We start from the raw sequence: 24,376 nt of genomic DNA on the forward strand, positions 1-24,376 counted from the left end.
CCCGCCCCTCCCGGAACTGCCGGCGCTGCCCGCCCCCGCCCCGGCCCCCCCCCGCAGACGTCACAGCCGGTGTCCGCAGCCTTTTATTGCCCCCCCCCCGCCCCGCTCAGCGCCGCTCCGCCGCCTGCCGCCGGGTCAGCTCCGCGTACAGCCCCCCCCGCCGCCACAGCTCCTCGTGCGTGCCGGCCTGCGGGCTGCCGTCAGTGGGCGGGGCTCGGGCAGGCCCCGCCCACTGTGCAAAAGCCACGCCCACTTCGGGGAAAGCCCCGCCCCCAGACCATGCCCCCCGGGTAACCTCTCCATGCCCCGCCCATCGCTCCAGCAAGCCCCGCCCCTCCCCAAGAAGACCCCCCTCAAGGCCCCGCCCCCTGCCAGGATAAGCCCCACCCCCGCCCCACCCCTTGCCCCTCCCTGGAGGACCCCCACCAAGCCCCGCCCTCAATTTGAGCCAAGCCCCGCCCCCTGCCCCACACCCTCAGGGTGCCCTGCCAAGCCCCGCCCCATTTTGGACCAAGCCCCGCCCCCTGCCCCATCCCTAGAGGACCCCCTCCAAGCCCCGCCCCTTGTCCATCCCCAAATGAACCCCCAAGCCCCGCCCCCATCCGGAGAATCCCCACCCAAGCCCCGCCCACCTTGACCCAAGCCCCGCCCCCTTCTCCCACCCCCTAACCCCCACCAAGCCCCGCCCTGCTTTGTCCCAAGCCCCTCCCTCTGCCCTCCCTCAATGACCCCCTCCAAGCCCCGCCCCCTGCCCAGAGACCCCTCCCCACCCCACCCCTTTCCCCACACGGCCCCGCCCCTCGCCCCCGCAATGACCCCTCCGCTCCCCCTGTCCCCAGATGACCCCGCCTGAAACCCCTCCCACGGGTGGCCCCGCCCCTCGCCCCGCCCCCTGCCCCGCCCACCTCGGCCACGCGCCCGCCGTGCAGCACGACGATGAGGTGCGCGCCGCGCACGGTGCTGAGCCGGTGTGCGATGACCAGCACCGTGCGGCCCCCGCGCCGCCCGCTCCAGCGCCGCCTGCACCAGGCGCTCCGCCTCGGCGTCCAGCGCGCTCGTGGCCTCGTCCAGCACCAGCACGGCCGGGTCCTTCAGCAGCGCCCGCGCGATGGCGATGCGCTGCCGCTGCCCCCCCGACAGCGCCGTGCCGCGCTCGCCTGCGGAGCGCGGGGACGTGCTGGGTGCCCCCGTCCCCCGCCGCCCACCCCACCGCCCACCAGATCCACTGCTCACCCACGACGGTGCCGTAGCCCTCGGGGAAGCTGCGGATGAAGCCGTCGGCGTTGGCGAGGCGCGCGGCCGCGTACACCTCCTCGTCGGAGGCGCCCGGCTTGCCGAAGCGGATGTTCTCCATGATGGTGGTGCCGAACAGCACCGGGTCCTGTGGGCACGGCTGGGTCCTGAGCGCCAGCACCGGCACCAACCTATCCCCCCCCAGACATGCCCGGTCCCCCCGCGCCCCCCACCTGGCTGATGAAGCCGATGACCTGGCCCCGCAGCCAGGAGGGGTCCAGCGTGGCGATGTCGTGGCCGTCCAGCGTGATGCTGCCCTGCGTGGGCTCGTAGAAGCGCTCCAGCAGCGCCGCCACCGTCGACTTCCCTGCACCGGGACACCAGGGGGGTGGCGTCATTCCCCAGCCCCATTGGGGCGCACTGGGCAGCCACTCGCCCCCACCTCCAGATGATTGGGGTCCTGTACCCCAGAGGTGTCAGGAAGGGGCCGTGCCGGTACCTCCTCCAGAGGGTCCCACGATGGCCACGGTCTTGCCAGGGGGCAGGCTGAGGCTGAAGTCCTGCAGGACGGGGTGCCCGGGGCGCGTGGGGTAGCTGCGGGCAGAGGTGTGGGGGCTTGAGGGGGCTGCGGGCGTCCGGGGGCTTGGTGGGGAGGGGGCCGGGGCCGGGGGCTCACCTGAAGGAGACGTGGTTGAAGGCGACGTGGCCGAGCAGCGAGTGGCTGGGGATGGAGGCGCCCCCCCGCAGCGGCACCTTGGGCTCCAGTGTCATGAACTCCAGGACGCGGGCACCCGCGCTCAGACCACGCACAACCTGGGGGGGGTCAACACGGACACAGACAGAGTGCCCCCGTCCCCCTGTCCCCCCCCACAGATGGGTGACAGCGCAGGGACCCTGTGGGACCCCCCTACCTGCCCGAAGAGGATGGAGATGTTTGCCATGGACCTGCCGGCACGGGAGAGAGGCTGAGCTCATGGAAAGCCCCAAGGCGGTGGCAGTGAGAATGGGGGGGGGCGCGGGGGCCCTGCCCTCACCTTTGCACCGTCTGCGAGGCCACCAGGAAGGACATGAGGTCCCCGGGTGACAGCTCATTCCCCGCCATCAGCGTGCCGCCCACGAAGATGGTCCCCAGCACGATGCCTGCGGGCACGGGGCGCTTGTGGGTCCTGCCCCACTGTGGCTCCCGACCCCCCCCCGTGGGTCCTGCCCCCCATGGGGCCACTCACCGTTGAGCGCCAGGTTGGAGAGCCCCTGGAAGGCGGCGATGCCCAGCCCCAGCCGCTGGCTCAGCTGGCTTGAGCGCTCCGCCTCGGCACAGTACAGCCTGTGGGTGGGGGGGTGACGGCACCGTGGCCAGCCCGCGCCCCCCCGCCCCGTGCCACCACTGCCGGACCCCGCCGCGTCCTCACCCCGCCTGCTGGTCCTCCATGGCGAAGGCGCGCACGGTGCGGACGTTCCCCAGCACCTCGTCGGCCACCCCGGTGGCCTTGGCCACCTGCACCGAGAGGGACGAGGGGCATGGAGAGGGCAGCCGGTGGGACAGAGCAGCCCCAGGGGGTCGCAGGTGAGGGGCGTGGGGCTTACCTGCTCCTGTGCCCGGCGGGAGAGGCTGCGGAGGAAGGAGCCGACGAGGGCGCCGGCGCCCACCAGCGTGGGCATGACGAGGAGGAGGAGGCCGGTGAGCTTGGGCGAGAGCAGGTAGAGCGAGACGATGCAGCCCGCCGCCTGGGTGCTGCTGCGCAGGCCCTGCGGAGAACGGGGTCAGGGCAGGGCCGGGCACCGGGATGGGGGCCTGGGGGGCGTCCGGTGCCGCGGCCTCACCTGGGAGATGATGAGCTTGAAGGAGGACTTGAACTCCTGGACGTCGGCCGTCAGCCGGTTCACCAGCTGCCCCGTCCGGTTGGCGTCATAGAACGCCACGTCCTGCCTGCGGGACAGCAGCGGGGTGGGCCGGGGGGCTGCGGCGGGACCCCCACACACCCCTCGTGCGTGTGTCCCCCCCCCGGGGTGTCCTACCGCAGCAGGGAGATGAAAAGAGCCTTGCGCATGCTGGCGGCCACCTGCTCCCCGACCCGCGACAGCAGCGCGATGTACCCGAAGGTCAGCAGCCCCTGTGGGAAACGAGCGGGGGGCTCGGGACGGGGCTCGGGGTGCAGCCCCCGTGTCCCCCCCCCAGCACGGTGCCCACCTGCAGGCAGTAGAGGCCGAGCAGGCGCAGTGCCGGCGGGCGCGCAGCTCGCAGGTACCCGGCCAGGTGGCTCTGAGCGCCGCGGGCCACCACGTTGACCAACTGCCCCAGCAGCACCGGGATGCGCACGTTGAGCAGGGCTGCGCCCAGGGCCAGCTGCGGGACGGGGCGTCAGCGGGACCGGGATCAGGACCAGGATGGGGATGGGGACGGGACCACGGCCCCTGCCACCCGATTCCGCTCACCACCACGGCTGCCGAGAGGGCGAGGAGCTGCGGGCGCAGGAAGGCCCAGAAGACCGGCCAGTCGAACACGGGCTCCGGACGGGGCTGCGCGGGGTCAGCGGGGACACCGGGGACGGCGGGGACAACAGGGACAGCGGGGACGGCGGCCTCCTGGCAGCGCACAGCCGAGCCCAGGCAGCCCAGCGCCAGGCCGGCCGGGGTGGCCAGCAGCAGGCAGCGCGGGGCGAGCAGCGCGGGGCGGCGGGGGGGGGGCGCTGAGCCCCGGCCGGGCCCCCCCGTACCTGCAACTGGGGAGCGCCGTGAGCGCCCCGCCCGGGCACGGCAGGGGACACGGGGCGGGGGGCGGAGGGGGCTGTGTCCCCCACAGCTCCCCCCCCCCCGCGTCCCTTCCCCTCTCCAACCCCCCCCCGACACTCCGAGGCCCCCGGTTCCCCCCCTGTTCCCCCCGCTACCTGCGCCCCGGGGCCGCGGACGGGCGCAGCGCAGCGCGCACCGAGCGCGCCCCGGTGCGTGCCCCGAGCGCCAGCAGCAGCAGCATGGTGGCACCGGCACGGCACGGCCCGGAACGGCCCGGCACGGCTCGGAACGGCCCGGAACGGCTTGGAACGGCTCGGAACGGCTTGGAACGGCTCAGCACGGCCCGGCACGGCTCGGCACCGGCACGGCACGGCCCGGAACTGCCCGGCACGGCTCGGAACAGCCCGGCACGGCTCAGCTCGGCGCGGCTTAGCACGGAAGGGGCGGGCTCCGGAGGGACGGCCCCGGCAGCGGCGGGCGGAGCCCCAGCACCGCGGCCCGGGCCCCAGCGCTGCGGGGCCGAACCGGAGCCCCCCGGCCCGTGGCACCGCGCCGGGACCCCCCCCCCCTCCACCACCCGCGACCGGCACCGAGACCGGGACTCGCTCCGCGCCCCGCGCCCGAACCCCGACCCCCTCCCGGGCCCCGTTGAGCCCCCGGGGCGCCCCCCCCGTGCCGGTGCCGGTGCGGCCATGCCCGGCCGGGGGCCGCAGACCCGGTCCCGGGGGGGGCGCGGGGCCGTGTGAGCGCCCAGCGGGGAGGACGGCGGGGCCGCCAGGTGAGCCCGGGGACGGGGACACGGGGACACCGCGACGCGGGCACCCGGGGACACGGGGACACCGGGACGGGGCCCGGGCGCTGCCCCCGCCTCGGCCCCGCTGCCCGGGCCCGGTGCCCGAGCCCACCCGGCTCGGGGGTCCCCACGCGTGTCCCGGGGCCGTGACGCGGCGGGGCCGTGGCCAAGGAGGGCGCGCGTGTCCCGGGGGGTCGCGGCGGGGCGGGGGGGGGGCCGGCGGCACCGGGGGGGGTCCGCGGGGACAGCGAGTCCCGCAGGGGCGCGTCCCGGGGCTCCCGCGTGTCCCGTGGGACCACGCGTGGACGGGGGTGGCTCCGGGGGGGCGGGGGTCCCGGTCCCGGCCGTGCACCCCCAGCACCCCCCCCCCCGCGGTGTTTACGCTGCCCCCGGCTATTTTTGTCCCCCCGGCTATTTTTGGACAGCAGGGGCGGGGGGGGGGCGCGCGGGGACACCCGATGCCGGGGGGCAGCGCGGGGACAGCGCGTCCCGGCCTCCCGCCCCCCCCCCCTCTCCGGCCCCCCCCCCGGGCCCCCGGTGCTGAATCACGGCCCCGGCCCCGGCCCCGTGAGTCAGCCCCGGGCGGGGCGGGGCCGCGCGGCTTCACCTGCGGCCGGGCCGGGCTCGGCCCCACGCGTGGCACCGGCGGCGGGGGAGCAGCAGCGGGAGCCGAGCGGCGGTACGGGGCTGGGGGGGGGGGCACGGCACGGCCTGCCCCCAGGGGTGGGGGGGGGTCCCAAGGGAACAGGGGTCTGGATTGCTGCGGGAGTCCGGGGGTCCCACCCTGCCCCAAAGGGTTGGGGGTCCCGTCCTGCCTGGGTGTTTATGGGGTCGTGTTCTTCCCGAAGGGATCTGGGGTCCTGTGCTGTCTGGGAGGGTTAAGGGGGACCCCATCCTGTCCCAGGTTAGGGGCATCGCATCCTACCCCAAGGGGTCAGGGGGCCTGTCCCCTCCGTGGGGTTCTGGGGTCCCAGCCTGCCTGGGGACCTATGGGGTCCATATACACCCCTAAGAGGTCTGGGGTCCCATCTGATCTCAGAGGGTTAAGGGGGACCCCATCCTGCCTCGGGGTTTATGGGTGTCCCATCCTCCCCTAAAGGGTCTGGGGGTGCCATCCTATTAGGGAGGGTTATGGGGGCTCCCATCCTGCCCCAGGTTCTAGGAGCCCCATCCTTCTCCAAGGGGTCTGGGGGTCCCATCCTGCCTTAGGTTATGGGGGGTCCCATCCTACTTGTGGGGGTTACAGGGGCCCCAGCCTTCCCCAAGGGTTCTAGGGTCCTATCCTATGGGGGGGTTACAGGGGTCCCACCCTTCCCTGGGCACCAACTGACCGCAGGGCACGGTGCTGGGCCCTGGTCCCGGCCACCCCTGCGGGCTGTGGGGTGCTCGCTGCCACGGGGCCGGGACCACCCCATGCTGGGTGCAGCTGAGCCCCCGCTGGCACCGCAGGGAGCAGGTCCGGGTGCCGGCGGTGGTCCGGCCGGTGGGACGGGACCGACGGCCTGGCCCTGCCCGGGGCCGTGCCCGCGGCTGCGGTGCGGGGCCAGCTCAGGCCACCCGAATTCGGGGCACGCGGGCGGCGCTCCGTGGCCTCCCCGGCATTTCCTGCGCCCGGCCCCGGGGCAGACAGCTCAGCCTGGCGCGGCACGGCTCAGTGCGGCACGGCACGGCACCCCTGCGGGGCTGGGCTGGGTGGGGGCCCCATCCCCACCCCGTAGCCGGGGGTCCCGTGCCAGGGGCTCTCCGGTGCCAGCGCACGCGTCCCGTCCTGTCCCATCCCACCCCATCCCGCCCCACGCAGGCGGCACAGCCGGAGGCAGCGATGGCAGCACAGGCCGAGTACCACCGGCTGGAGGACTACGAGGAGGATTCCCCCCCCGGCGAGGAGGAGCTGCTGGTGCACGTCACCGAGGGGCTGCAAGGTGGGGGCACCCCCATCGGCACAGGGGGGCGGCCGGAGACGTGGCCCCGGCTGAGCCCCCCCCCGGTGTTTTTCTCTCCCGCCAGACTCCTGGCACCACATCAAGAACCTGGATAATTTCTTCACCAAGATATCCTTGCTGGGCCTCGTGCCCGCCTGCGGGGGGGTGGGGAGGTGCAGGGGGGGGGCAGCACCCCGGGCACATTCCTTAACGCGCGCCCAACATCTACCACTTCCACCAGAAGAACGGCTTCGCCTGCATGATGCTCTCCGACCTCTTCGAGCTGGTGTAAGTGCCACCACGGGGTGGGGGCTGTCATTGTGCCCCCTCCGCATCCATCTGAGCCCCGTGCCCCCCCAGGCAGTTCCTGTTCGTCGTCACCTTCAGCACCTTCCTGCTGTGCTGCGTGGAGTACGACGTCCTCTTCGCCAACCGCCCGCTCAACCACAGCCAGGTGCCAGCCCCGGAGCGCAGCAAGGTGACACTGCCCGACGCCATCCTGCCCGCGCCGCAGTGCGCCCAGAGGTGAGCAGCGGGGGCACGGGGGGGCACGGCGACACGGTGGGGCCCCCCCGAGCCACGTGCGCCCATCCCGCCCGCCCAGGATCCGCGCCAACAGCTGGGTCATCTTCCTGCTGGTGATGGCCGCGGTGTTCTGGCTGTACCGCCTGGTGAAGGTGCTGTGCAGCCTGCTGAGCTACTGGGAGATCCGCGCCTTCTACATCAAGGCCCTCAACATCCCCTCGGTGAGCAGGGCCGGACGGGGAGCCGCCGGGACGGGCACCCCAGGGCCGCCCGTGCCGCGGTGGTGCCGGCGTGCCCGCGGTGACCCGGCCTCTCCTGGGCGCAGGACGGGCTGTGCAACTACAGCTGGCAGGAGGTGCAGGCGCGGCTGATCTCGCTGCAGCGCGAGCAGCAGATGTGCGTGCACAAGAAGGAGCTGACGGAGCTGGACATCTACCACCGCATCCTGCGCTTCAAGAACTACACCGTGGCCATGGTCAACAAGTCGCTGCTGCCCGTCCGCTTCCGCCTGCCCCTGCTGGGCCACGTCGTCTTCCTGACGCAGGGCCTCAAGTACAACCTGGAGCTGCTCCTCTTCTGGGGCCCCGGCTCGCTCTTCCAGAACAAGTGGAACCTGCAGCCGCAGTACAAGCGGGCGGGCTCGCGGCTGGAGCTGGCGCAGCGCCTGGCGCGCACCATGGTGCTGCTGGGGCTGGCCAACCTGCTGCTGTGCCCCTTCGTGCTGGTGTGGCAGGTGCTCTACGCCTTCTTCAGCTACACCGAGGTCATCAAGCGGGAGCCGGGCAGCCTGGGCGCGCGGCGCTGGTCGCTCTACGGCCGCCACTACCTGCGCCACTTCAACGAGCTCAACCACGAGCTGCAGGCGCGCCTGAGCCGCGGCTACAAGCCGGCCACCAAGTACATGAACTCCTTCACCAGCCCGCTGCTCACCGTGCTGGCCAAGAACGTCGGCTTCTTCGCCGGCTCCATCCTGGCCGTGCTCATCGTCCTGACCGTCTACGACGAGGACGTGCTGACCGTGCAGCACATCCTCACCGCCATCACCCTGCTGGGGCTCGTGGTCACGCTGGCCAGGTGGGTGCGCCGTGCCAAACCGTGCCGTGCCACCCGTGAGCACCAGGGCTGCCTGGCAGGGGTCTGACGCCTGCCCCTGCCCCTCAGGTCCTTCATCCCCGACGAGCACATGGTGTGGTGCCCGGAGCAGCTGCTGCAGCGCGTCCTGGCGCACATCCACTACATGCCCGACCACTGGCAGGGCAACGCCAGCAAGTCGGAGACGCGCAACGAGATGGCGCAGCTCTTCCAGTACAAGGCGGTGAGCGCCGGCCGGCGGCCGCGGCAAGTGGGGGGCCCTTCCTGCCCCCTGACGCCCCCTCTGCCCGCCCCCGCAGGTCTTCATCCTGGAGGAGCTGCTGAGCCCCATCCTCACCCCCCTCATCCTCATCTTCGCCCTGCCCGCCCGCGCCCTGGACATCATCGACTTCTTCCGCAACTTCACGGTGGAGGTGGTGGGGGTGGGCGACATCTGCTCCTTCGCCCAGCTCGACATCCGCAATCACGGCAACCCCCAGGTGAGGGGGCTGGGGCCGGGGGGCCGGGGCCGAGCGCTGTCCCCCCGCTCTCCCTGCTCACCCCGCTCCCCCGCAGTGGCTGTCGGCGGGGCAGACGGAGGCCTCGGTGTACCAGCAAGCTGAGAACGGGAAGACGGAGCTGTCGCTGATGCACTTCGCCATCACCAACCCGCGCTGGCAGCCGCCCCCGCAGAGCGAGCTCTTCCTCAGCCACCTGAAGGAGAAGGTGCAGCAGGACGCGGCCGCCGCGCCGCCCGCCCAGCGCATCCTGGCCGAGGGGCCCCTGGGCACCTCGCTGCTCTCCGACGACTCGGCCACGGCGGTGAGTGGGGCGCGGGTACTCCGTGGGGACTGTGGCACACCAGGGACACCCATGCCCCCTGTGCCTGGGGAGCCAGAGGGGTGGCACGGCGGGGATTTGGCATGGCACGGTGGGGATTTGGCACGGCACGGGTGGCTCTGACCGCGGTGTCTCCGCAGCCGGACGGCTTGCTGGCCAGCGTGCTGGCTCGCCCCATCCTCTCCGCCAGCGGGCTGGTGTCCCGGGACCGGCGCTTCATCCAGCCCTGCAGCACGGCCAGCGCCGCCGCCAGCGTCCTGGCGTCCCTCTCGTCCCCGCTGCCCGGGCGGGCGCGCGTCCCCTCCGCCGACAGCCCCGGCTGCCACAGCGACCGCCTGCTCCCGGAGGAGAGGTGCTGCCGCCGCGCCCCCAGGGCTCGGAGCCCTGTGGGGGTGGGCGTGGGGCAGGGTGGGGGGTAGGGGGGTGCCCTCGCCCCGTGCCAGCCCCCTTCTTGTGCTCTGCCCGCAGCTTGCTGCTGAGTGAGTCGCGCCTGCTCAGCCTGAGCCGCTCCGCCGTGCTCGCCGAGGTGGCCTCGGCCGAGATGAGCCTGCACGCCATCTACATGCACGAGGTGAGGTCCCGGCCCCCCCAGTGCCTCCCCTGTCCCCAGCCCTGAGCCACAGCCCCCCCACCCTGCGCCTGGCTGGGTGTCACCGCGAGCCCCCTCCTGCCACACTGCCAGCCCAGCCCAGCCGCCCCACGCTGTGTGCCCCCCCGGGGGGGCAGCAAGCGGTGACAGCCTGTCCCCCCCCCCCAGCTCCACCAGCAGCAGCAGCAGGGCCCTGCGCCCCTGGCCGTGGGGCTGTGGGTGGCTGCAGGGGCTCCCAAGCAGCCCTCCGTGACCGCAGGTGAGTGCCATGGGGTGCCATGTGCTGGCCCCAGTGTCTGTGGGGCCAAGCTGGGGGTGTCTGGGGGGCTCCCCCAGCCCCACACTTTGGGGGCCGTGGGGCACAGCGTGCTCTGACCCTGCCCTGCACCAGGCTCGGCCGCCCGCGCCTCGCAGGCTCAGCTCCGGGAGCTCCGGGAGATGCCGCTGGGAGGCTGGGCCGAGGAAGAGGAGGAGGAGGAGGAGGAGGAAGAGGAGCAGACGACGGGCTAGCTGCCCGCTGCGCCGGTGAGTGCAGGGGGGAGGCTCAGCCCCACCTTGGGGCCGGGCCCTACGGGGTGCACGTGCCGCAGAGTGCCCCTGACAGCCCCCTTTCCCCGCAGGTTCCTGGGTGCACCGACAGCGCCCGGCCCCCCCCCGGCCCGGGGGAGCTGCTGGAGGGGGCGGCCGGGCCCTGGGGGCCGTGGGGCCGCTCGACGCCGCCTGCTGCAGCCGGGGGCCCGACCGTGGGGACCCCCGCGTGGCTGCGCCTCCGTGCCGGTGCCTGGCCTGCGGCGTGGGGCCGGGGCGCTGCCGGGGGCAGCCGGCCCCACCAGGTGCTATATTTATACGGGGGGCACGGCGCACCCGGGGCTGCTGCCGTCCCCGCTGCCCACCCGTGCCGGGGCCCCCCCACCGCCGTGGCCAAGCCTGGGGTGACGCAGGACCCCCCCCCCCTCGGCCCCGGGAGCCCCAGGGGCAAATAAAGGTTTACAGACTGGCTGTGCTGGAGAGCGCTGCGTGTGCTGCCCCGCCGGGGTGCGCCGTGCCCCCTGGGGGTGCCCGGACCCCAACCCACTCCTTGTCCCCCCCCCCCCGCCACCCCCAGCCCCACCAGAACCCCCCCGGGACGCAGGACGCCGTACGGGGTTATCAAAAACTAAACCTTTACCGGGGGCGGGCGCTGCCTGCAGCGGGGGGGCAGCAGCAGGGGGGGGCACGGGGGGGTCCCCGGCGCGCTCAGGGGGCCGGGCGCGGGTGCCGGCGCTCCTGCATGGAGAAGGACTGGCTGCGGATGCGGAACGCCACCTCCTGCGTGCGGAAGGTGAGGCCGAAGATGTCCTCGTGGTACCGGTTCTTGTCCTGCGGGGAGGGGGCGGTGGGGACAGCGGCTCCGGGCACCCTCCCTGGGTCCTCCCTGTCCGTGTGCCCCCCCGGTCCCTTACCCGCAGCTCGCTGATGAAGTCCCCCGCCTGCCCCAGCGTCATGCCGGCCTGCTGCACCAGGATGTGCTGCACGGTCTGCAGCACCTCGGTGGCCATCGTCACGTCCCCGCACACGTACATGTGCCCGGCGCACTGGCACAGCACCCGGTGCACCTCCTCCGCCAGCTGCGTCCGCAGCACGTCCTGCACGTAGGCCTGGGGGCGCGGGGCTGGCTGAGACCCCCGCATGGCCCCCGTCCCCATCCCTGTCCCCATCACGTCCCCATCCCCGTGTCCCTGTCCCCCCGTGTCCCCAACCAGCCCTGCCTCCCTCCCTCTGTGCGCCCCCAGCCCTGTCCCCGTCCCCATCCCGTTCCTGTCCCTGTCTCACCCTGACCCCCACCTCCACCCCCGCCCCGTCCCCGCTCTCTGTCCCCGTCCCCGTCCCACCTTGGGGGTGTCGGGCTCCCGGGAGAAGGCGGTGAGGACCTGGCTGAGGGCCCCCCGCTCCCGCGCCTCCTCCATCTCCTGCCGGTAGATGTGGTCCAGCGCGGACGAGCGGCACCCGAACACCAGCACCATGCTGCCCAGGGGGCCGCCTGCGGGGACAGCACCCGGCTGCAGCACCCCCCCGAGCCCCGTGCCCCCCGTCCCGCACCCCACTGCCACCACAGCCCCGCGCCCACCCCTCCCTGTCCCTGTGTGCCCACGTTCCCTCAGCCCTGTGCCCAGTGTCCCCATGTCCCCATGCATGGTGGTCCCGCATCCCATATCCACATGTACAGCGCTTGTGTGGCCCCATGCACGGTGTCCCCATGTCCAGTGTCCCCATGACCCTGCACAGGGTGTCCCCATGCACAGCGTCCCCGTGTCCCCATGCACGGTGTCCCACATCCCCATGAATGGCATCCCTGCAGCCCGATGTTCCCATGCACGATGTCCCCATGTCCCAGTGCCCTGGTATCCCCACACGTGGTGTCCTCATGTCCCTCCACCCAATGTCCCATTGCACATTTTGGTGTCCCTGTGCACGGTGTCCCCACGCATGGTGTCCCAATGTCCTGGTGCCCCCATATCCCCACATGTGGTGTCCCCATGTGCCCCCACCCGATGTCCCCTTGCTCCCAAAGTGTCCCCATGCACCATGTCCCCATGTCCCAGTGTCCCCATATCGCTATGCACAGTGTCGTTGTGTCCCATGTCCCCATGCACCATGTCCCCATGTCCTGGTGCCCCCATATCCCCATGCACAGCGTCCCTGTGTCCCCATGCATGGTGTCCCCAGTGTCCCATGTCCCCATGAATGGCATCCCTGCAACCCAATGTCCCCATGCACCATGTCCCCATGTCCCGGTGCCCGGGTATCCCCACGCGTGATGTCCCCACGTCCCTCCACCCAATGTCCCATTGCCCCCGAGGTGTCCCCCCGCCCGCCGTCCCGGTGCCGCACCCGCGTCCTGCAGCTGGTGCATGCGGTGCTGCCAGAAGCTGCGGAAGGGCGCCACGCCGGTGCCGGGTCCCACCAGGATGCACGGGGCGTCCGCCGCGGGGGGCAGCCGGAACGAGGGGGCGCTGCGGGGGGCGGGGCCAGACGGAGGGGCGGGGTCAGACGGGGCGGGGCCAGACGGGAGGGGCGAGGTCAGACGAGAGGGGGCGGGGTCACACGGGGGGGGCCGACGGGAGGGGCGGGGTCAGACGGGAGGGGCGGGGTTAGCAGGGAGGGGGCGGGGCCAGCCCGGCGGGCGCGGGGCACGCCGGGAGATGTAGTCCCGGGGGGTGTAGGACGGGGAGCGCGGGGCATGCTGGGAGGTGTAGTCCGGGGAGGGGACGGGGGGAAAGGCGCTGGGGGAGGGCTCGGGGACAGCGGGCTTGGGCTGGGGGGGGCACGGAAAGGTGGATTTGGGGTGGGGGGGGGGGGCACCGAGGAATGCTGGGAAATGTAATTTTGGGGGCTGGGACCTGAGGCATGCTGGGAAATGTAGTTCGGGGGCTATAGGACCGGGGCATGCTGGGAAATGTAGTTTGGTGGGTTATGGCACCGAGGCATGCTGGGGGATGTAGTTTTGGGGTGATCGCCCGGAGGCACGCAGGGAAACGCGTTTTGGGGCTGGGGGCGCGGTGGCGCGGTCCCTCACCCGCGGATGAAGGCGGGCACCGTGTCCCCGGGCTGCAGCCGCGCCAGCCACGTGGAGCAGACGCCGTGGTGCAGCGGGCCCTGGCCGTCTGCGGGCGAGAGGCACGGCCCTGGCACGCGGACCCCGGCTCAGGCAGCCCCACGGTGGGGCTGGGGGCTGGGACCCGCATGCCGTGGGACACGGGGGCTGCACGGGGCCGTGGGGATGGCTGCTGGGACCCCCGGGCTGTGAGGAGGGGCTGGGCAGGGTGGGACCCCGGGGTATCCGGGGACTGGCGGTGCCCTGGGGGGTGTGGAAATTCCTTGGGGGACCCCAAGATTGCCCAGGGGCTAGTGGCACCCTGGGGACCACAAGGTACCCCAGGGATTTGGGGGGTTCCCTGGGGACTGGTGGTGCCCTGGGGCATGGAAATTCCTTGGGGGACCCCGAGGTACCCAGAGAGTGGCGGTGCCTTGGGGACCCTGAGGTACCCCCGGGATGGGGGGATTCCCTGGGGACTGGTGGTGCCCTGGGGGACCCCAAGGTACCCCAGGCACGAGGAGGTTTCCCAGGGACTGGCGGTGCCCTGGTGGGGGTGGAAATTCCTTGGGGGACCCCAAGGTGCCCCGGGGGCGCTGATGGTGCCCTGGGGACCTGGAAGTACCCCAGGGGTGTGGAGGTTCCCTGGGGACTAGCGGTACCATGCAGCAGCCGGAGGGCAGGGGGGCACCATCACCGAGCCCCTGTCCCCCCCACCCTGTCCCCATCCCCGTCCCCGCTCACTCTCGCTGTGGTAGGTGACGACGGCCACGGTGAGGTGGATCTGTCCGGGGCAGGGGCCGGGCGCGGAGCTGATGGAGTAGTAGCGCGGCTGCAGCAGCGGCAGCTGGGTGAGCAGCAGGGGCGCCGGCAGCCCCACCGAGGGGAACTCCTGCAGCACCTCCAGCAGCGTGGGGCAGCGGAACCACTTCCAGTCCTCGTACAGCCGGGCGTCCTGCAGCACGCACCGCTGGGACACGCGCAGGGGACCCCGCCAGCAGGGTGCCCCTGTCCCTGCAGCCCGGCACCACAGCAGCCCAGTATCCGGCAGCCCAGTGTCCCAGGGTCCCAGTATCCTGGGATCCCACTATCCAGCATCCCAGTATCCTAGCATTCAGTGTTCACTGCCCCAGTATTCAGCACCCCGGTATTCAGCATCCAGTATCTCCGCATCCCAGTATCTCAGCTTCCCTGTATCTCAGCATCCCCAATATCCCAGGATCCCAGTATCCAGCATCCAGCATCCCATTATCTCAGCATCCCAGTATCCAGCATCCCAATATCCAACATCCCAATATCTCGGCATCCCAGTATCCCAGCATCCAGTATCCTGGGATCCCAGTATCCAACATCCCACTATCTCAGAATCCCAATATCCCAGTATCCCAATATCCCCATATCCAGCATCCCAGCATCCCAATATCCCAGTATCCCCATATCTCAGCATCCCCATATCCAGCATCCCAGTATCCCAGTATCCCCATATCCCAACATCCCAGCATCCCAATATCCCCAGTATCCCCATATCCCAGCATCCCAGCATCCCCATATCCAGCATCCCAGTATCCCATTATCCCCATATCCCCATATCCCAGTATCCCCATATCCAGCATCCCAGTATCCTCATATCCAGCATCCCAATATCCCAGCATCCCCATATCCAGCATCCCAGCATCCCAGTATCCCCATATCCAGCATCCAGTATCCCAGTATCCCCATATCCCAGCACCCAGCCCATCAGGGTCCCAGCAGCCCAGCACCCACCACTGCCCCCACCCCCAGCACCAGCCCCGGTCCCCCCCCCAGCCCCCCCCGGCCCCAACCTGGCTGAGCTGCTGCAGGCGCTCGCGGTCGGCCGGCTCCTGCGCCCAGCGTGGCCAGGAGCTGCAGGAACTGGGGGCTCGGGGGGGCCGTGATGTCCAGGAAGAAGTGAGCGCCTGCTGCAGGGTGCAGGGGGGCAGGCGGCTCTGCGGCACCCAGCTCGACTTGTGGCCGGGGAACCTGCCTGCGGGGACAGCGGGGGGTGGGCGCGGGGACGGGGACGGGGGGACAGGGGCAGGGATGGGGATGGGGATGGGGATGAGAAAGGGGAAGGGGATAGAGGAGGGAGAGGGGATGTGGAAGGGGGAGAGGAAAAGAGGGGATGGGGAAGGGGATGAGGATGGGGAATGGAATGTGGATAGGGGATGAGGAAGAGAATGGGGATGGGGATCATGAAGGGAATGGGAATGGGGATGGAGATGGGGGTGGGGAAGGGGGTGAAGATGGGGATGGAGATGGGGATGGGGGAAGGGTATGGGGAAAGGGATGGGGAAGGGAATAGGGGGGGGGAAGGGCATGTGGAAGGGGATGAAGAAGGGGAAGAGGAAGAGAAGGGAGGGGGAAGGGATGAGGATTGGGATTGGGAAGGGGATGGGGAAGGGAATGTGGATGGGAGGGGGATGGGGCAGAGGAAGGGGATAGGGAAGGGTATGGGGATAGGAATGGAGATGGGATGGGGATGGGGTGGGGAAGGAAGGGGTGGGGAAGGAGGGGTGCTCTCCCCAGGGAGAGGCATGGCACAGTCGGACATCAGGAGCCACCCCATTCCCAGGCAGCCCCGGTGGGGGTCCCGCTGCGGGTGCAGCCCCCACGCGGGGTCTCTGGGGACCGTCCCCGGGGGCCCTACCGCTGCTGTCCTTCTCCAGGACCTCCACCAGGACGGGCTCGTCGGCGGGCAGCGGGTCCACGCCTCCACGCAGCTCCAGCCAGCCCTGCACCAGCTCGGGGCGGTTGGCGGGGAAGACGCCGAGGTGGTCCCCGGGCAGGTACTGCAGCTCGGGCTGCCCCGCGGCATCCAGGCGCACCAGCATGGTGGCACGGCTGTGGGGGGGGACAGGGGACAGGGCCACGGCGTGGGCAAGGGGGTCCCCAATGGGGCTGGGGGGGTGATGGGGGCGCGGGGCTCACCTGGACGCCTCGCTCTGCAGGTTCTCCACGGACAGCACCGTGCACGGGAGCACCTTGCGCTTGTGCACGTGGGCCAGCCCTGTGGGGAGGGGGCGTCAGCGGGGATGGGGGCTCAGGGGGGTGGATGGGGGTCGGAGGAGCTGGGGGGGGAGATATGGGGAGGGGTGCCAGGATGTGGTAGGGGTGGGGCTGCAGCAGCGCCTGGGGGGCTGGCTGGGGGTTATTGGGGTTGGGGGCTGCAGGGGGGCTGCAGGGGCTGGGGGCTGGGGTGCTGCTTGTGGTGGGGGTCCAATATTGGCCATGGGGAGTCTGGCTGGGGGCCCAGGGGCTGGGGGGTGGGCTTGGCCGTCGTGGGGGTCCCAGATCTGGGGGAGGGTCCCGCAGGGGGCTGGTGGGGGTGGGCCCGTGCCAGGGCTCTGTGGGGCGCACGGTACCGGTGAGGATGTCGGTGGCCTCGGGCTGCACGGCCAGCCGGTGCTTCTGGCGCTTCCAGCCCTGCTGGGGGGCGAAGATCTCCTCGGCCCGCCGCCTCCACCCCGTCCCCCACGCAGAAGGTCTCGCAGGCGGCCTGGGGGGGGGGCAGCAGGGCCAGAGGTGGGCGCCAGGCCCGGCCTGGGGGTCCCTGCCCCGTGGGCCCCCTCCCCACTGACCTGGAAGACGAGCTTGGCCCACGTGCGGAAGGACTCCTCCTGCGCGCACAGCTCGTCCCCCTCGCCCATGGGCAGGGATGCGCTCCCCCCCCCAGCTCCTCCAGCCGCGTGTCCACCGCGTGCGCGAAGGCGCAGAAGTGGGGGTACGCCCGGGGACCCCAGCCCGAAGACGGAGAACCTGGAGGTATGGGGGGGCACTGAGCGGGGTGCCCCCAGCCCCACTCTGCCATGGGAGCCTGGGGGGTGCCCATGGACACATCCCTACTCCAGAGGGGGAAGGGGTCATCACCCCAACCCCATCCCCATCCCCATCCCATCCCATCCCCATCCCCATCCCCATCCCCATCCCCATCCCCATCCCCATCCCCATCCCATCCCCATCCCATCCCATCCCATCCCATCCCCATCCCATCCCCATCCCACATCCCATCCCCATCCCCATCCCATCCCCATCCCATCCCATCCCCATCCCCCATCCCCATCCCCATCCCCATCCCCCATCCCATCCCATCCCCATCCCATCCCCATCCCCATCCCCACCCCATCCCACCCCCCCACCCCCCCCCCCACCCCCCCCACCCCCCCCGTCCCCGTACCGCAGTGCCCCCAGTGTTCCCGCACTGTCCGTGTTGCCTCAGCTGCCGTCTTTTCCTCTTCCAGGAGGCCACGAGCTGGTCCGACTGCGAGACGCTGTTGAAGCGCAGCTTGTAGCTCCTGTGGGGGGGTGGTGTGAGCAGGGTGGGGGGCTCCCAGTGCCCGGGACAGGCAGGGGGAGCTGTCCCCATAGCAGGGGGGGGGGACAGGGACACCCGTGGCCCCCACGCTCACTTGGGTGGCTCAGCCTGCGAGGCGCTGGTGTAGGGCGAGGACATCTCCATCAGCGCCTTGGAGAAGCTCTGTGGGGAGGCACAGGTCACGGCCCCTATCCCCGTTCTGTCCCCATCCCGTCCCCATCCCGTCCCCATCCCCTCTCCCTGCCCCTCACCTCCCCGCACTCCGGCGGGTCCCCGTTGCCGAAGGTGCTGGTCACCACCAGCACCAGGGTCTCGTGCTCCAGGGACACGATGTCGTACTCGTCCATGCACACCACCTGCGGGGTGACAGGCAGGATGGGCTCCGATGGCTGGGCCCCCCCCCTGCACTCCCCCGTCCCCCCCAGTCCCCTCTGCCCACCTTGGGGTCGAAGGCGCGTCGGAAGAGCTGGCAGAGGCTCCAGGCGTAGGTGCGCGACTTGCCGGTCTCGGTGGCGTACAGGATGGTGGCCTTCACGCGCCGCGCCATCACGTGCCCCATCAGCTTGGCCGAGATCTTCACCGCGCTGCGGGGACGAGAGGGTCAGCGCCGGGCCCTGCCCCGGCCCCCGCGCCCTCCCGGGGCTGCCACCTACTTGGCCACCTCCTTGAAGGTCTTCCTCCGGGTGACGGTGGTGCCTTTGGAGACGTAGACCTTCCAGGCGTCGGGCTGCGGGAGGGCAGGGGGTCAGGAGTGGGGAAGGACCCGTGGGGTGGGGAGGGGATGGGGTGGGGAAGGGGAAGGGGAAGGGGAAGGGGAAGGGGAAGGGGAAGGGGAAGGGGAAGGGGAAGGGGAAGGGGAAGGGGAAGGGGAAGGGGAAGGGGAAGGGGAAGGGGAAGGGGAAAGGGGAAGGGGAAGGGTCTGTGCGCACCTGGTAGCGGAAGGTGGGGCAGAGCTGGTAGTTGACCATCTCCTGGTGGAAGACGGGGGTGAGGCTGCCCGAGATGGGGGGCACGATCCAGACCCAGTCGGCCGGGCACCCCCCCCGCGTCCGCAGCTCGTTCTCCATGTGCTTCACGAAGGACTCGGTGGCCGCGTGGTGGTCCACGATGGTCACTTTGGCGACCTGCGGGGACAGGGGGCAGGCGGTGGCCAATGCCCCGGGCACAAGCCGTGCCCCGGGGGTGTCCCCCCGGCTGTGCCCCCAGCACCACCCCCCCGAGGCCGCGGTGCCCCCGGCCGTGCCAGCCCACCTGGTAGCTGTGCAGCACGGCGATGTTCACCTCCACGGCGGCTTTGTCCTTCCAGAGGGACGAGGTCTTGCGCGTGTCCAGCCCCATGCGCAGGGCCACCTCCTGTCGGGGGGGGCGCAGGCTCGTTGGGACCCCCCCCGGCCCCCAGCTCCCCCCCCAGCCCCGTGGCACCGCGGTGCTCACCTGCAGCAGGTTGTAGCGGTGGCTGTCGCACAGGTTCCTGGTGCCGATCTCGCTGCTCATGTACCAGCCGTTGAAGGGGGCCGCGGGGAACTCCAGCCCCCCGATCTCCAGCAGCATGTTGGAGACGGCGGGCAGCGCGTACCAGCGCAGCCCCAGCTCCCCGAACCACTCCAGCCTGCGTGGGGAGGGGGATGCAACCGAGGGTCCCGCACCGGCCCCCATCGCAGACCCCCCACCTCCACCCCCTCCTCCCGTCCCCACTCCTGCCCCCTGCTCCAGGGCTGCGCTGGGATGAGCACGAGGAGCCCCCACCCCGTCCCCAAACCCGTGGCTGTGCCCACGCGCTGGGGCAGCCCCCGATCCACGGGCAGGGACACGGGGGGGCCCGGACCCACTCACGTGGGATGCGTGAGGGGCACCTCGAGGACCAGCTCCGGCGGCAGGGGGAAGAGCTCGGGGGCCTCGTCGGGGCCCTGCAGCAGCAGGGGCAGCACGTCGAAGCGGCCGTTCCCCGGGCTCCAGCCGTAGTGCACGCAGAGCTGGGGGTGCAGGAGGTATTAGGGGGGGGGGCTGCGGTGCCCTCACACGGTGCCGGGGCAGCAGGGTGGCCCCGGGCCCCCACCTCGGTGATGTCCACGTTGGCCGGGTCGCCCAGCACGGAGCCGTCGGGCTGCCGGTAACCGGCGTAGCGGATCAGCTGCGAGTTCCAGATGCGGAAATCGCCCCGGCCCGGCACCCGCTGGGGGAAGATGGTGATGGCCGACCTGCAGAGAGGGGGGAGGTCACCAAACGGCCCCCCAGGTCCTCATTGCTGTCCCCATCCTGTCCCATCCCCATCCCATCCCCATGCCATCCCCATCCCCATCCCAAATCCCATCCCCATCCCCATCCCCATCCCATCCCCATCCCATCCCCATCCCATCCCATCCCCATCCCCATCCCATCCCCATCCCATCCCATCCCATCCCCATCCCATCCCCATCCCATCCCCATCCCCATCCCCATCCCATCCCCATCCCATCCCCATCCCCATCCCATCCCATCCCATCCCCATCCCCATCCCATCCCCATCCCCATCCCCATCCCCATCCCATCCCCATCCCATCCCCATCCCATCCCCATCCCCATCCCATCCCATCCCATCCCATCCCATCCCATCCCATCCCCATCCCCATCCCATCCCCATCCCCATCCCCATCCCCATCCCATCCCCATCCCCATCCCCATCCCCATCCCATCCCCATCCCATCCCCATCCCCATCCCATCCCCATCCCATCCCCATCCCCATCCCATCCCCATCCCCATCCCCATCCCCATCCCATCCCCATCCCATCCCCATCCCATCCCCATCCCATCCCCATCCCCATCCCCATCCCCATCCCCATCCCCATCCCATCCCCATCCCATCCCCATCCCATCCCCATCCCCATCCCATCCCCATCCCATCCCCACCCCACCCCACCCCACCCCATCCCACCCCACCCCCGTTGGTGCTCTCTCTCACCGTATGTTGCCGCGGTTGGTGGCGTACTGGATGTGGGTGCAGAGGAACCCAAACATCTCCCCCACGCTGGCGCAGTCCCGGGCATCAAACACCTGTGGGGCAGGGGGTGCCGCTGCCTCCTCCATCCCCAGCCCCACAGCGTGCCCGGCCCCATGGCGCCCCTCCAGCCCGGTGGGGCTGCGCCCACCCTCACCTGCAGCTTGTTCCACTGGATGCGGCCGACGCAGCGGGCGGCGTTGCGCCAGGCCTGCTTGGCCCCAAAGATCAGCTCGGGCTCCAGCAGCTGGTAGGTGCCCGTGGCCTCGATGGCCGCCTCCACGTCCCGCAGCCGCTGCGTGTGCGCCGGGGAGTTGTCCCTGCGGGCACCCGCTCAGCTCAACCCAACGCCGGTTTAGGGGCAGCCCGGAGATGGGGGGGGGGACCCTGGGGGCTCGGGATGCTCAGGGTGCAGTGAGGGGGGCACAGGCAGGAGGGGGAGGCAGCGTCCTTGGAGCTCCCAGCTCCAAGTGGGGGCTTTGGGAGGGGAAGGGGTGTTTTGGTGCCCCACGTAGGGATGAGGATTTGCATGCTGTGGGGTTGGGCTGGGCTGTGGGGTGGGGATGGGGCTGTGGGGTGCCCTTGGACAGGTTCGGGGCTGTGGGGTGCCCTGTAATGGGGATGGGGACAGGGCTGTGGGGTGCCCTGGGGCAGGGATGGGGCTGTGGGGTGCCCTGGGACGGAGATGGGCTGTGGGGTGCTGTGGGGTGGGGATGGGGACGGGGCTGTGGGGTGCCCTGTAACGGGGATGGGTTGGGGCTGTGGGGTGCCATGGAGGAGGGACAGGGCTGTGGGGTGCTGTGGGGCAGACCCCCGGCCGCACTCACCGCCGGATGGACGCGTAGTACTGGTTGATGAAGTCCCGGGCCAGGGCCAGCAGCTCGGGGCCGCTGCGGGCGCCCTCGGTGCCGGGGGCCGGCAGCTGCTTGGGCAACACCAGGGAGCCCAGGCAGCGCCGCCCCGAGCACGGCAGCTCCTGGGGGGGCGGCAGAGGCTGGGATCCGCGGGGGCACCGGCCCGACCCCGCACCCCACAGCCCCCCCAAGCCCCCACCCCGGCCCCCACCTGCTCGGCCTGGGCGCAGAGCGTGTCGTAGGCGATGCTCCCGGTCTCCCAGTTCTTCAGCCGGGCGAAGCGCGTGGGCTCCGTGGGGCGCACGGGCACCGGGCTGGGGGGAGGCAGCCCTGAGCCTGGGGACCCCTCCCCACGCTCAGCCCCATGGCTCCGACGCTTGGGGACGCTCCCAGCCCCCCAGGGGATGGGGATGGGGATGAGGGGAACAGGCGGGAGAGGGGGCGGCAGGGGGGTACTGAGGGCAATGGGGCACGGTGCTGGGGTGAGGGGGGGCATCTCCCACGCCCCTCTGCCCTCGGTGTCCCCGGGTCCCCGTGGGGTGTGGGACAGGCGTGGGGTGAGGGGCTGGTGCCGGCTTGGGGCGTTCCTCGGCCTCGTGCGTGCGAGTGTGAACAATAGGCGTGAGTCAGAGCCGGGCCCCGCCACCCGAAGGGGTTAACGCCATCCTGTCCCCACGGGGGCTGCGGTGTCCCCCCCTGTCCCGACACGGCTCACGTCCCATCCCCGTTCACCCCCCGTGTCCCATCCCCACGTCCCACCCTCCCCAGCTCGCCCCCTTGGGCTCCCACGCGTCCCACGGGTGCCGCGGGGCAGGGGGGTGGCAGCGGGACAGCCCCGGGCACGCCGTGGGGCAGTGAGGGCAGGGGGCGAACGGGGGGGTTCCCGTGGCTGCGCCCCCCGTCCCACCACATCCACGTCTCCCGTGGGGCCGCGGCTCCGTGGGGCGAGGGCACCCCCGGGGCCGTCCCCGTGAGAACCGTCCGGGACAGCGGACGGAGACGGGGGTCCCGCCGAGCCCCCCCTCCCCCCGCGCCCCCTCCCACCGCACCCACCTGCCCTTATTATCGGGGCCGGGCCCCTCGTCGGGCGCGGGGCTGAGCTGCCGCGAGCAGAGGCCGAGGCCGCAGGAGCGGGCAGCGCCGGGCAGCACGGCCGGCAGGTTCCCCATCGCGCCGCCACTGAGCCGCCGGGCAGGGTTCGGCCGCTTCCTCCGGCGGGGATAAGGCGCGGGGGGAGCCGTGCCCCCCGCCCGCGCGTCAGGGGGCGGCCGCCACGCGGGACGGCGGCGGGGGCGTGGGCGCGGGGCCGCGGGACCCCGCGCGCGGGGCGCGCGGTGGACGGCGCCCGCCCGAGCCCGGCCGCGCGGGGAGGGGGGCGCGGACACGGGGGGGGGGCCCCCCCCCGCTGCTGCCGCGGACCCCACGCGGGACCCACGCGGGACGCGGCGGGGCAAGGGTCGCGCTCGGGAGACCCCCCGGGGAGCCGCGGTGCTGCCGTGGGGGGGTGGTCGCGGTGCCCCCCGTGGGTGCCCACGGCCCCGCGCCCCCCTGGCCCCCCGGCGGACATCCGGAGGTGCGCCCCGGCCCCCCCCCGGCCGGGCCCCCACCCAGTTCCTGCCATTGATGCCGCCCGGCCGCTGCCGGCCCCCCCTCGCAGGGCACCCTACGGGGGCCCCGCCACGGTTTAGGGGGCGCAGGCCGGGGGGGACACATTGGGCGGGGGGGGGGAAATGTGGGGGTCCCGCCGGGTACCCGCGGGGATGCTCCGAGCGGGGCGAGGGGACCCCGGGGGGCAGGGAGTGGGGGGGGCGGGTGGTCCCGGGGGGTCCCGGGAGTGGGGCTCAAACCCCACGGGATTGGGGGGGCGCGGCGGGGACAGAGCGGGGTGCCCCGGGGGGGCCCCGGGGGGGCCCGGCCAGGGGTTCCGCAGCAGTGCCGGGACTCGGGGGGGGCGGCAGGGGACGGGAAACCGCGCCCCGAGAGTTTCCTTCCTGCGCCTTGGAGGAAAGCAACGCCTGGGGAGGGCGCGGGGGGGGCAGGGAGGGAGTCCGGGCAGGGAGCTGGGGGGGGGCAGGACCCGGGCAGCCCCCTCGTGGGAAACGTCCTGGGGACCCCCCCGGGGCTGCCGCTCGGGGGCAGCGCCCCACGGCCCGGGGGTGCCGCCGCGGGGGCAGCGCCGGGTGCGCCCCCCAGCCCCGAGGGCAGCGCTGGGCAGCCCGCGGGGGGGGCGTGGGACCCCCCCTAGCTCCATGCCGGGGGCGCCCACCCGGCCCCGCCGCACGGGGGTCGCCGCCCGCCGCCCCCCTCCTGCCCCCGCGTCCCTACCCCGACCCCCGCGCCCCCCCGAGGGCGGGACAGGGCTGTCCGTCACCGCCGGACGCTCTCCCCATTGGCTGCGTCCCCCGAGGGGGGCGGTGACCGGACGGCCCCGGTGCCGGGGGGGGGCCGGGGGGGGGGGCCGGGGGCGGCCCCGGGGGCAGGCGGGGCGGGGGCTCGGGGTTTGTCCTGCCCGCAGCCCCCCGCCCACGGCCCGGCCCCTCCCGCGTGGGTCCGCCCGTGGGGCAGCCGCGGGGTCCCTCGCAGCCTCCTGGGGACCCGGGGCAGTGCGGGAGCGGCTCGGCTCGGCTCGGCCAGGCCCGTCCCGTCCCGTCCCGGTTCGGCCCGGCTCGGCCCCGCTGGGAGCCCGCTGGCACCGCGCGGGTCGGGGCAGGACCGGGGCAGGGCCGGGGCCGCCGCCGCTTTCAGCACCTCGGACAGGGGCGGGCGGAGCGGCCCCGCCGGGACCGGCACCGGGAACGGGAACGGGTCTGGGAATGGGACCGGGACCAGTAACGGAACTGGGATTGGGACCAGCAAAGGCACTGGGACTGGGACCGGCACCGGCACCGGGACCAGTAACGGAACTGGGACTGGGACCAGCAAAGGCACTGGGACTGG

The 24,376-nt window shown here is 72.4% G+C and overlaps 3 protein-coding genes across 3 annotated transcripts; 1 reads left to right on the forward strand and 2 right to left on the reverse strand.

Annotated features, from left to right (window-relative positions):
- Positions 1-106: 106 nt before the first annotated feature.
- Positions 107-4,736, reverse strand: ABCB8 (ATP binding cassette subfamily B member 8; the record flags this gene model as incomplete). The annotated part of the gene is given in 18 exon segments (XM_084282997.1): positions 107-187; positions 906-998; positions 1,000-1,157; positions 1,234-1,381; positions 1,467-1,600; positions 1,733-1,827; positions 1,910-2,046; positions 2,145-2,178; positions 2,268-2,373; positions 2,460-2,557; positions 2,643-2,728; positions 2,818-2,979; positions 3,055-3,160; positions 3,250-3,344; positions 3,422-3,577; positions 3,667-3,904; positions 3,906-3,953; positions 4,119-4,736. Coding segments are annotated over 18 exon segments (2,514 nt in total). The 5' UTR covers positions 4,658-4,736.
- Positions 4,737-6,890: 2,154 nt separating this feature from the next.
- ATG9B (autophagy related 9B) lies at positions 6,891-10,713 on the forward strand. The gene is made up of 12 exons (XM_084306833.1): positions 6,891-6,966; positions 7,039-7,203; positions 7,283-7,424; positions 7,529-8,277; positions 8,365-8,518; positions 8,595-8,774; positions 8,851-9,096; positions 9,255-9,466; positions 9,583-9,685; positions 9,872-9,962; positions 10,095-10,228; positions 10,324-10,713. The coding sequence occupies exons 1-11, from the start codon at positions 6,938-6,940 to the stop codon at positions 10,211-10,213; spliced, it is 2,190 nt and encodes a 729-aa protein (XP_084162959.1). The 5' UTR covers positions 6,891-6,937; the 3' UTR covers positions 10,214-10,228; positions 10,324-10,713.
- Positions 10,714-10,855: 142 nt separating this feature from the next.
- On the reverse strand, positions 10,856-22,865 carry NOS3 (nitric oxide synthase 3). Its single transcript, XM_084282902.1, is given in 32 exon segments — positions 10,856-11,062; positions 11,146-11,340; positions 11,575-11,723; positions 12,575-12,696; positions 13,260-13,347; positions 14,022-14,232; positions 15,101-15,145; positions 15,147-15,208; positions 15,211-15,282; positions 15,946-16,139; positions 16,227-16,305; positions 16,661-16,748; positions 16,750-16,794; positions 16,877-16,966; positions 16,969-17,028; positions 17,030-17,054; positions 17,473-17,510; positions 17,512-17,590; positions 17,705-17,772; positions 17,862-17,966; positions 18,050-18,194; positions 18,264-18,337; positions 18,540-18,734; positions 18,862-18,963; positions 19,045-19,219; positions 19,444-19,583; positions 19,667-19,808; positions 20,550-20,641; positions 20,743-20,905; positions 21,413-21,561; positions 21,651-21,753; positions 22,493-22,865. Coding segments are annotated over 32 exon segments (3,534 nt in total). The 5' UTR covers positions 22,609-22,865; the 3' UTR covers positions 10,856-10,939.
- Between the last annotated feature and the right edge of the window lie 1,511 nt (positions 22,866-24,376).

This window comes from Netta rufina, assembly GCF_964035555.1.
Source record: "Netta rufina genome assembly, chromosome: 2".
Lineage (NCBI taxonomy): Eukaryota > Metazoa > Chordata > Aves > Anseriformes > Anatidae > Netta > Netta rufina.